This window comes from Triturus cristatus, chromosome 7 (genome assembly GCF_964204655.1).
Source record: "Triturus cristatus chromosome 7, aTriCri1.1, whole genome shotgun sequence".
Classification (NCBI taxonomy): Eukaryota; Metazoa; Chordata; class Amphibia; order Caudata; family Salamandridae; genus Triturus; species Triturus cristatus.
Genome location: NC_140590.1, coordinates 1,175,059,713 through 1,175,071,809, shown reverse-complemented (window position 1 = coordinate 1,175,071,809; position 12,097 = coordinate 1,175,059,713). Strand labels below are relative to the sequence as shown.

General features: G+C 45.5%; 1 protein-coding gene across 3 annotated transcripts in view; it reads left to right on the top strand.

Annotated features, from left to right (window-relative positions):
• The window catches only part of LOC146811368 (uncharacterized), a 155,339-nt gene that overhangs the window by 83,510 nt on the left and 59,732 nt on the right, over positions 1–12,097 (top strand). For all 3 annotated transcript variants that reach the window (XM_085618485.1, XM_085618484.1, XM_085618483.1), the window contains exons 5-6: positions 4,872–5,079; positions 9,681–9,754. In XM_085618485.1, coding sequence (XP_085474611.1) covers positions 4,872–5,079; positions 9,681–9,754 — 282 coding nt within the window. The remainder of the gene's footprint in view (positions 1–4,871; positions 5,080–9,680; positions 9,755–12,097) is intronic.

Here is a 12,097-nt window from a genome sequence, read left to right as displayed (position 1 = left end):
TACCGAAGTCCAGTCGGCTGGTGATTAGTGCATTTGTGACAGTCCGTCTAGTGATCTGAGGCAACCATTTGTAGATCTTTCACAGCGTGCATAGGATGTGGAAGCAGGAGGTTCACACTGCAGTGACTTGAGCATTCATGTTGAGGTTGTAATCTAGGATGATCCCTAGATTTCTTACATGGTCCGTGGGTGTGGGTGTTGGTCCTAGCTCCGATGGCCACCAGGTGGAATCCCATGGAGAGGTCCTGTTGCCGAAGACCAGTACCTCCGTCTTGTCGAAGTTGAGCTTAAGGCAGTTGGTTCACTTCCAGTCTGCTACCATGGTCAAGCAGTTGGTGAAGTTGTTTCAGGTGGTTTTTTTCTTGTCTGTCGGGGAGAGAATAACTTGGGTGTCATCAGCATAGGAGATGACGGTGATGTCTTGTGATCGGATAATATTTGTAAGTGGTGTCATATTTAGCTTGAAAAGAGTGTGACTGAGGCACGATCCCTTCGGGACACCAGATGTCAGTTTCTTGATCTCTGATATGAAGGATGACAGCCTGACTCTTCTGGATCTTCCTGTGAGGAAGAAACAGATCCATTTGAAAGTGCATCCTTGTATGCCAACGTCGTGGATTCTTCTGATGAGGGTGTTGTGGGAGACATTATTGCAGGCTGTGGAATAGTCCAAGCAGGGTGCGGGCCTCTATTTCTCCTCTGTCCAGGATGTTTTAAATGTCATCAGTGCTGTGGTTCTTTTTCAATCCTGATTGTCTGTTTGTCTAGAAGATGGTGAAGTTTGAGGTGGGTTGTGAGTTACTTGTAAATGGTCTCCTTAATCACTTTGGCTGGATATGGGAGAAGAGAGATGGGTCGGAAGTTGTTCAGTTGATTTTGGTCCGCTATGGACTTTTTGAGGAGGGCGTTGATTTCTGGAAGTTTTCATTCATCCTGGAAAGTGGCGGATGTGATGGAAGTGTTGATGATGTGGGTCAGGGTGGTGTTGATTGGTGATGTTCCCAGGTTGTAGATGTGGTAGGGGAGTGGGTCCGTTGGGACCTCTGAGTGGATGGTATGCATGATTGACACTGTGTCATTTCTGGTGAGGGTTATCCATTTGGTCAGGTGGACATCTTGATTGGTGGTGGGTAGGTTTAGCAATGTGTTCTCTGGGGATGGGTTGGTGTGTGAAGTTGCTATAGATCTTTGCGATTTTGCTGTGGGAGAAGTTGGATAGGTTGTTGTAGAGTTGTTGGGAGGCAGCAATGTTGTTGACAGTGGCTGAGGGGGAGGTGAAATCCTTGGCAACCGAGAAGATCTCCTTGCAGCTGTTGCAGCTTCCTTCAATGTGGTCCACTAGTGCTTTTTTCCTGGTGTTTCTAATTTGCTGGTGATAGTCTGAGTGCAGCCTTATAGGTAGTTCTGTCGGTGGTGTTGTGAGTGTCTCGTCATTTTCGTTCTAGCTGTGTACAGTGTATTTTGGTGTCTCAGAGGTCTCTGTGTACCAGCTGGCCTGCTTGTTTGATCTGCTATGCTTGTTGGGTTTGATGGATGTGTGGGAATCCGTGCAGTTCTTGATGCAATTGTTGAAGTTGTTGATGTCCTTGTTGAAGTTATTTATAGGGCTAGGCTGATTAGTGCAGTGGGTGTTGTGCCAGTCTGCTTCTGTGATTTTTGCTCCAGCGTGGGCTCGGAGTGCTGAACCTGGTAGGGGAGTTGCACCAGTGACTCCCAGCGTCCAGGCACAGGATTGCCGTGACTGAGGTAATGCAGGGAGCAGACACAAGTGTAGCAATGACACCTACTGGCCAGTATCAAAATTAATTTGTGTGAAGTTATCGATGGAGCAGGCAGTCTGTAGTGCAGCTGTACTTATATCCACTTATAATCAGAGAGAGGGACTAAACACCTATTCTTCCGTCCTCCCTATACAGTCTAACATCACACTATTGAAGAGAGAATAGGGCTCATATGAAACATAGCTCACATCACAAATTTCGTGGGGATATGATTCTGGGAAAACCAACACCCTCACCTGCAATTTATGGCATGGTCATCATCGGATTTCCCAAATAAGATAAATTGAGTGGATGTCCCAGACTGTTTTAACTCACTAACTAAAGCGGTCGAGCTCAAAGCTGGGGGAACCGGGTTCGAGTCTTTGCAATGACGCTCAGCATACTGTGATTCTGGGCAAATCACTTAATCTCCCCGTGCCTAACAAAAATGAATGTGTCCTTCTGTAACGAAACTGGTGTTCATTTAAAGCGCTCTGATACCCGATGTCTCAGGTCTAGTTCGCACTATATAAAACTAAAAAAAAAAAAATATTTTTAAAAAACAATCTGGGAGGTGTAAGATTTCCCGACCTCAAAAAAAACCCTTGTTGCCACATTACGTGGTAGAACTCACATAGATCCAGAGGCCTGGGTGTGGGATGCCTGATGATGAAGCATGCCACAAATTGTGTTAAGGGCCTTGCTTTTCACAGAATCCTATCTCTCACAAAATCCACGATGTGAGATATGTATGTTATCAGCCCCATTCTTTCTTTAATAGTGTGATGATGTAACTTAGCTGTGACATCCAAACGCGAGTCACATTGTGTAATTGTCTGTGGCCTGGGAGGGCAGAGACACTGATGCAGCAGAGACAAGCCACAACTTGTCACACTGCAGCAGTTGTGGATGTTCGGCAGCGAGCAAGCGACCTTTTATTCAGCTGTGGCACTAAATTGAAAGTAGTAAAATATCTGGATGACTATTCTCTCCACTCTACTGAACCCATTTGCATAGCAGACCCACTACTTAACATTTTAACTACATTTCCCCAGAGCTTCAGGGCCGGACTGGGAACCAAAACCGCTCCTGGCAAAGTGCTCGGCCGCCCCCGGGGGTTGGGGGTGCGACCGAGTTCTTTGCCAGGGCTGGTTTTTGGCCGATTTTGTTACAGGGCTGATTTTGCAGCTGCGCTGCAAAAAAGACCCTGTAACAAAAACGGCCTCCAGGGGCCCAAAACCGGCCCCCACCTGTGCAGCCCACCGGGGGATTGCCCGGTGCCCGCTACGGCCAGTCCGGCCCTGCAGAGCTTCCTTGATCTATAAATCTCTTATTTCTCCTGATCCTGTTTGTTCTAAATCTAAAATAGAGGTTGCCTGGGAGGCGGATTTGGGATGTGATTGGAGCATTGACTTTTTTAACAAACTATGGGGTAGATCTTTGAAGGTTTCTAGGTCTGGCTCCACCACTCAGTCCATGTTTTTTCTTTATCACAGATTATACTATACACCCTCTTCTATAGCTAAGTGTACACATTCTAACAATGAGACCTGCTGGACCTGTCAATCGCCTTTGGCTGATCTGATGCACCTCCTTAGGTCTCGCCTGACCCAGCGCATGCGCTGGTCTGGCGAGACTTATTGAGAGGGCTCCAAAAAGTGCTACCAGGCCAGCCTAGAGCTACAGTGCATGTGCGCGGGCGCGCGCGCGCCGCGATTTACCGTGATTACTTTCACTTTCGCGGCCGTGCGGCCGCTTTGCATAGCCAATAGGTCTCGCTTTTGGGACCTTTATAAGTATTTAGTTATGCAACTGTTGCATGGCTAAACACTTATAAGGTCCCAAAGGCGAGACCTATTGGCTATGCAAATGCTTGTTTTTTCTTGCCCTGCTGTCACTTCCGTCTGGAAAGGTGTTTGGAAGCACCTTTCACACATTTTCAACTTACAGACCCCTTCATCAAACATTAATCTTTTTATTGGCAGTTTATTAGACTCATTGGGATTGTCTTTACATGAGAAGGGTTTATTTGATTGAATGTTGGCTTTAGCTTTTCAGCAGATCTCTCTTCATTGGAAATGTTTAACTAAACTCTCAGTGAAATCCTGGTGGAATAATGTTTGTCATTACCATAGATTAGACATTGCGTTTGCTTCCTCTGTTAAGCCTTTCTAAATAGAGATTTATTTTGGTTACCATTATCCAATTATTTAACTAAGATTTCTACGCATGCTTCACGTAATCGTTCTGAGAATTTCCAGCCTCCATAGATCATTTTGTTACTGTTTTTCTCCTCTATACTACTGTTTCCCCCTTTCTCATATATTGCATTTCTGATTTTTTTGCTTTACCTGCCTCTTGGACAAGATAAGATAAGATAGGATAAGCTTAATAGAATAATAAGATTAATAATTTTGTATAGGTTTAATAAGTCTATACCATATTCTCATGAACTTCAATTATAGCATTGCATTATTTACCCCTTCTCCCCCCCCCCCTCGTTCTCCTCCTATTATTACTGATAACGTGTAAACAGCTTTCTTCCCTGATTTATTGTCAGCTTTTATATTTCTATTCTACAATAGGTATTTTGTTCTTCATGACCTATTCTTATGTAATCGTTATATACTTAATAAAGTTTCTTAAACTGAGAAAAGAAAAATAAATATCTGGCTGAATCTACGTTCTGTGGGACACTTGATCGTGGGACAGCAGCGACACTCTGTGGCCTGTCACAGTAAGGCAACGGCTGGAGCTGGGAACAATCAGCCAAACAATGTTCAAACATTGACAGCCTGTGATTGATTTAGCTGAGAGCTTCCTTAGCGCAAATGAACACAAGTGCAGCCGTGACATCTATTGGTTGTTCATAGAATGGCAGGTGGTTTAGGGCTGCGAGGGAGCGGCTAAACACTAGTGCGGAAGTGACACACAGTAGTAGAGTAGCAAGTCACAAATAAAGCACTTGTTGACTTCCTAGATAATTGTTCCCTTGGACCCCAGAGCTTCACTGTGTCGTCTGTGCTTTGGCAGGATTGGTGAAATTGAGTGTTCACGGGCTGTAGTTGCGATGTCTTAGGTTTTCACCAGCATTTCTCTTTTTTTCCTCAGGGCGAGGAGGATCGACGACAGCTAGAAGGGGCCTGGGCTCTGGCAGCCTCGGAGCACCAGCAGGAGGCGCAGCGGCTTCGGACGGGCCTCCGGGAGCAGGAGGCCCGGAGCGGGGAGTTGGCGGAACGGGTGCGCACGCTGGAGGCTGAGCGACGGAAGGAGCAGGGTCTGAGGACGCAGGCGGAGGCCGGAGCCACTCGGCTGCAGGGTACGTCTGGAGACTGCTGGTCACAAGAGCACACGAGTCACGGCAATAGTGATCTGGTGCCTTGGTAACCCCGTCACAACCGCTCTGGGACTTTACACACTGACACTTGTCTAGTGCACTGGGAATGTGGCTGCTGTCACAAGTGCACTGGGGTTTGAAACCTTTAACCAGTACACGGAGGGTATGAATGTTTCTACTGATGAACCGAAAGTACTATTAATGCCACCAGTGCCTTTAGATTGTAAATCTTACTTTAGAACCCTACTAGTGTGAAGCCTTGTTGATGGCTGCCTTCTTTGGTCTGTCAGTCCTTCTGCTAGTGCAGTGCTCCTTCGAAAGTCAGTCTTATAGCTAGTGTACTTACTGGTGGTGTAAATCATGGCATCGGTGCACTGAGAATGTGAACCCTGACCGTGCACTGGAATGTCAGTGTTGTGGCGCGTACATCAAGTGTGTGGATACTGGAACAGGTGCACTGGAAAAATGAAGTACATTTCTAGTGCCCAGATAGTGTGAACTCTGCAGCAGTTTCATTGGTAGTGTGAATCCTATCATCGCACTGTGTGTGTGGCACTTGTGGCTGAGTCACTGGGAATGTGAATCATGTCTCTGGTGCACTGGGACTCTCATGTGTGGCACTGGTGCCACGGGAGAGGTAATCCGCCTGCCTGTGCCCTAGGTGTGTGAATCATGTTACCAGTGCCGTGTGAGTGTGAATCATGCCATGAGCGTGCCATGGTGTTTGCCTGCTGGTATTGTGCTAATTGGATATCACCAGTGTAATTGAACATCTTATCTTAGCTGTCCGGGGACTATACAGATTGTCACTAGAGCCGGGGCACCAGTATGAACACTTCCAGTATTGCACTGGGAGTAGGGTGACCAGATTCTCAAAACAAAAAACGGGGACAGGTCATAGACATAGAAGTAGGACTATGATTTGCAGTAACCATCGACATAAAAGTAGGACTATTTGACAGCTGTCATAGACATAGAAAAAGGACTACAATTACAGCTCCCTCCACAGACCGAGATGAAGCATTACAGACAACAAATCCGCGGTCTTTTATTGGCAACCCTCTCCTTCACACAGCAGCATTAGTACTTTTTATTACATTTACACTTTTAAGGACTATAGCATATATTTGCCAAAAATCCATAAAACATCACAGGCTAGCAAACGCCAGATTTACTAGCTTTATCAATGCTCGTTTCTATAGCTGCACATGAGCACCACATAAAGTACAACTCACCAATGTTGCTTAGTTGCTCATGACAGAAAAGCATGGGAGGTAAACTGCGGAATGCTAAATTGCCAAATGGCAGCCATGGACCAATGTACAAAAAAAAACTTCTCTCCAGGTATTACTGCCTTAGGGTCTTAAGGGTGGCAAAGGTTGGCCGACCACACTGTCCTCCCACATTTGCGTAGTTACTGCTGAGATGTCATGTTACCTTACTGGGGTATGTATAGTGCACTCTAGCCATTGGTATCATCTCATAGTGCAATAGTGTGAAGACCTGAGCAAAAAGCTCGGGCAGCGCTGCTTGCCTCTCCCACAGGCGTTAACCCTGCTCCTTTAAATCCTTTCCAGCTAAACGGTTTCCCGTGATCTGAAAGGTCAGTCAACAGGTCAAGTCATAGCTTTGATATGGAGAACACAGAGCATGCATCAATTGGTTATGAATAAAACATGCAATGAGCAATGCATTAATCCTTGCACGGTATGCATAAGGGCTACTGAAAAGTTTGTATGACTATGAATACAAGCTACAGGATGAAGAAATATTGTTTTATCCAAAGAAGAAACTTTGGCTGGCACGATGACGTAGGTGGCGCTGTGTGTAAAATGTCTCTCTTCAAAGGATTTCCGTTCTTGCTACAGCGCTCACCTCAGTGACGACACATGCCGTAAACAGTGCAAAGAGCATGTGCGCGCATTCTCAACCGAAACAATGAAAAACAGGGACATTTCTATGTTTAACGGGGACACTGTTTGAAAACAGGGACATTTGAGTCACTTGGAGAAAAGTGTCGGGACACGGGGACACTTCCCCAAAAACGGGGACCGTCCTGGGAAAACGGGGACGTCTGGTCACCCTAACTGGGAGTGTGAATTCTCACTACTTCGGTGGGGGTGTAAAGTATGCAATTAGTGCACGTGTGAATGATTCTTGTCAGTGATGCCACAATCCAAACGCGGGTGATTTCTGGTGATCCACTGGTGTGTATATTCTGTTGCCATGGAAGTTTCAATTCTGTCACATAATCGTGTGTAATACAACTGTAAATTGTTTCTAGTGTCACTGGTGCCTTTGGGGTGGCGTATTCTGCGAAACACCAGTGATGCTCCTCTGAACCCACAACTCATCCTGGTGCATTCAGCACAACACATTACATGTACCACAGCAGGCAGCCATGACACAGAATGTTACGCTCCGGTGTTGCAAGTCACAAACCTAAACGCCCGTGGCAGCTGCCAGAACCCAGAAGTGTCGGCGAGGCCCATTAAACTATAAGTGAATGCCGTGTAAGGAAAGTGAGAGCCGGCAGCTCGAGCATCAAGCGCCACCTAGCGGCGGAAGTCGAGTTAGGCACCTCGCCGTTAATAAATGGGGAAGCTTTGCTATAAACCCATAAATAAATGTTCCTCCAAGGGTTTGAGCCCTGAAAAAACACGTGGGAGCTGGGAAATACCTGCTCCCTCTTGTTACTACACTGGGGATGTGTGAATCTTTTCCCTGAGGCACCATGCTGAGTTTGGTCATCAGTTTACTGAGCTCCCATATCTGGGGGCACGACTCTTGTCACTAGTGATGCGGGGTGAGTTCTTTCACCAGTGCTCTGATGGGCTGTCTCCTGACATTAGTGACCTGGGAGTGTGAACCATGCCAGCATTGGGTGTGCAAATCCTGCTACCTGCTTGTTACTTCTCTGAATCCAATTGCTTATGCAGTTGGATTATAAATCTTTTAACTAGTCCCCTGGGTGTTTTTTTCATTACTAGTACACTGGAAATATACATTGTGTCCCGCTTCTTCTGGGAATGTAAATTTTGTTGCATATATGTTAGAATTGAAAATCGTTTCACTAGTGCATAAGGAGTGTGAATCTTGTGAAGAATGAACATCCGGTTGGAATCCTCTCCATATATTCTCTGTACTGTAAATCACTGGCACGCTCAGAGCACGAATCTTTAGTGCACTGGAGTGTGAATAAGGCTACTGGTGAACTACAGTTGAATTCTTTAATGAGAGCACCTGGAGTTGTGAGTCCAGTCATTATTACAACCTGACTATGTTATTGTTTTGGAATTTCATTGTCTATTCTAGTTGCAGTAGGATTGTGAATCCTTTAACTGATTATGAGAATCCTGCCACCAGTGCACTGGAGGTGTGAATCCTGCTTCTATTACTACTGCACGGAGAGCAATCATCCTATCACTTACGCACTCACATTGTTGATCTGTTCATTAGTGCACGGGGTTTGAGAACCATGTTTGCAACGCAAGGGGCACACATGATTTTTTACTGCACTTAATAAGTGCACGGAGAGTGAGAATCCCATTACTTGTGCACTCTGTTTTCGAATCTATTCACTAATGTACTGGGAATGGGACTCTTGTGTGTGCTGCACTCAGTGTGTAATTGTGTCACCAGTACACCAGGGGAGGTAGAAAGGAAACCAATCATGCCCATGGTGCACTATGAGTGTGAGTAATGTATGTAGTGTCACAGCATTGTGAATCCTGTCACTAGTCTCCTGCAGTCAGGTGCCTTAAAGAGCATAGGAGTGCAGGTTTTCAACCCTCTGCTCACAAGTGTGGTTTGTGCCCAAGGCAAACACGTCCAGCGTAGTCCTTTTGCTGTTGTCTGTCCAGTGACCATAATTTCCAGTCTATTCACTAATGTACTGGGAATGGGACTCTTGTGTGTGCTGCACTCAGTGTGTAATTGTGTCACCAGTACACCAGGGGAGGTAGAAAGGAAACCAACCATGCCCATGGTGCACTATGAGTGTGAGTAATGTATGTAGTGTCACAGCATTGTGAATCCTGTCACTAGTCTCCTGCAGTCAGGTGCCTTAAAGAGCATAGGAGTGCAGGTTTTCAACCCTCTGCTCACAAGTGTGGTTTGTGCACAAGGCAAACACGTCCAGCGTAGTCCTTTTGCTGTTGTCTGTCCAGTGACCATACTTTCCAGTCTATTCACTAATGTACTAGGAATGGGACTCTTGTGTGTGCTGTACTCAGTGTGTAATTGTGTCACCAGTACACCAGGGGAGGTAGAAAGGCAACCAATCATGGCCATGGTGCTCTGAGTGTGAGTAATGTATGTAGTGTCACAGCATTGTGAATCCTGTCACTAGTCTCCTGCAGTCAGGTGCCTTAAAGAGCATAGGAGTGCAGGTTTTCAACCCTCTGCTCACAAGTGTGGTTTGTGCACAAGGCAAACGCGTCCAGCGTAGTCCTCTGGTGTTGTCTGTCCAGTGACCACCATTTCCGGTCTGCCAAGAGATTCAGTAAAATGCCGGAAGGTGATCCCTGTGTGGCGTGCCAGTGCCAGTCTGACGGTGCCTTCTGCCCTCTCTCTCTCCACAGACTCCCTCCAGCGGCTGCAGAAGGAACACGAGGAGCTGCAGCAGAAGATGGCCGCCGTCCAGGAGAAGATGCAGGTACCAGGGGGCGGGCGCATGGACTTGAGCCCAGTGCAGGGAGTTTCCTGCCAGCCATGGAAGTTATGGGCGGGCTTATTTTGTGGGTAAAGCAGACTAAAAGGAAATCATTTAAAAAAAAAAGACAACCTGTTATTCTATATAATTTCCCTTCCTGCTGAGTCTTTGCTAATGAGAATTAGCAGTGAACGGTCTTTAACCGAGAAAGGTGTAGTTCATTAATGCTTACCCGTTTGAGACACATTAGCTGCCCTGTGCCCGCAAGACCCAGCTCTCGGTCAGAGCCCAGTCAGTGTGTGTAGCGATGGAGAAACAAGCTGCCTGGGTTCTGAAGTGCATCGCTCTGTCTGAGGGAGTGACATTGCTGTATTTGCCCTGTTTCTTGGAGTTAGCATTAGAAAGTGTCCCCGTATTTTGTGATGTAGTGTGAGAAGAATCTAATGGGAACTCTCACCTATAATAATCCATATAAGAAACCACTAGGACTAAGGTAAAACACTATAATAGAGTTTGTGCTATAAAAAACTGCACACAAAATATATATATATTCTTTTTTATAGCTTATAGCACAAACTCTACTTGAAGGTATTGGAGCTCTTTACATGAGCTCCAGTTACATTACAGACGTACACATTCATTTTTGTTTTTTAGGCACAGGGAGATTAAGTAATTTGCCCAGAATCACAGGATGTTGGGCCGACACAGAGACTAGAACCTGGTTCGCTGCTCCAAAGTCGGCAACTATAGCCGTTGCGCCAGAGTTGCTTACTCCTCTGTTACATATATGAATGTATATGAACTAAAAGTACACTGTCATAGTATAGAAAACACGCTTCACGTGTTGTTATAGGATAGTAAGCGTACATGCAACGTGCAATAAAAGGAAGCAGCATTTACACTAAGAAATTGGTGCCCCCGGCTTTAAAAGAATGGTGGGCTGGTGCACATGATGGTGGGCACCTATGCAAATATTGTGTGAACACACGCCACACCATGCACTGTAATAAATAAACACAAACTCCTCAAGCTCAACTAGTGCTTCATTTGTTAAAATACAAGTGCCAGGTCTCCCGCCAGGAGGCCACTGCAATTTGCACCACACATTGCCCCTGCCATGCTGCCAATGATAGTAACAACACAACTATTACACATCACACTCCTACAAGTGTGACAATTCAGACTATTACAGGTCCCCAAAGCTATGATAATGGCTTGGGCGGCAGGTAATAGTCATTTTTAATATATATTGAATTAATAATTAACTGTTGTTGTGGTCATCTCTAAATTGCCAGACATCGCCACCTTGTGGCAGACTGCCATGAAGGCCGGTGTTGACAATTAAGTTCAGGTGCCGAGCACCGGAAACTACCAGCTCAAATTAAGCACCGTGCTCAACCCTTACATATACATCGAGTACACATATCTCCTGTACGTATGCCATGCCTATGCAGGTCAAATCCCCAAGTTCAGGGACACTGGCAGAAGGTTTACAAGGGGAAGACTTCTCCTCCTAAAGGAGGCAGGGAAAAATGCTGCCTCATTGCAACCAATCACCCTTCTTCCAGTCCCATCCAGAAAGACAGATAGAAGGTGGGTAGTCACTCCCGACCTCCACGCACGGTCTCAGTCCAGTAACAGCGAGGACCCTCCACGAGCTCACAAGATTATCACACTTGTGTAAAAAAAAGATTGACGGAGTCTGTTCAGGAAAAGAACATAGACCAGCGAGCACGCTCTCTAGAACCTTTATGTCCGAACAAATGCATTTTGTAGAACACTTTTAGGCATAAAAGATGGTTGTGAGATCTTTGAAAGGTCTCCTCCTAAGCCCAAATAACCGCTTTTCCAAAAATTGAGCAAAGAAAACAACACCCAGGCTCAGTTTTTAGAACCAAGCTATAGTTTAGAGAATAACTTCTAGAAATGGGGTATGTAGGACCTCCTTCATGTAATATGTCACAAAAGTATGCAATAAGGGAATGGGAACTTAAGTGTATTTTTAAAATACAACTAGCATAGTTGTTTTTTCACATTAGGCAAATGTAAGAAGACAGTGGAGGAGGGAGAGTGGGGCTTTCTCCGAAGACGTGTGTAGCAATCAGCACAGGGAACTTTACCGTCACATTTGCCTCAGTCTTATGTAGATAAGTAGAGACTCTGTGTGTGTGTGTGTGTGTGTGTACGGACACGCATGTGCAATGTATGTAAATTTATATCATTTTTCAATGTTTAATAAGTAGATAGTGTATATGATTGATTTGTGTACAAATGAATAGTGCAAGGGAATATCCTCTAAATGGTGTCAGTGGGTGATGTGTAATTGGTATAGTGTGCCTATGTTTT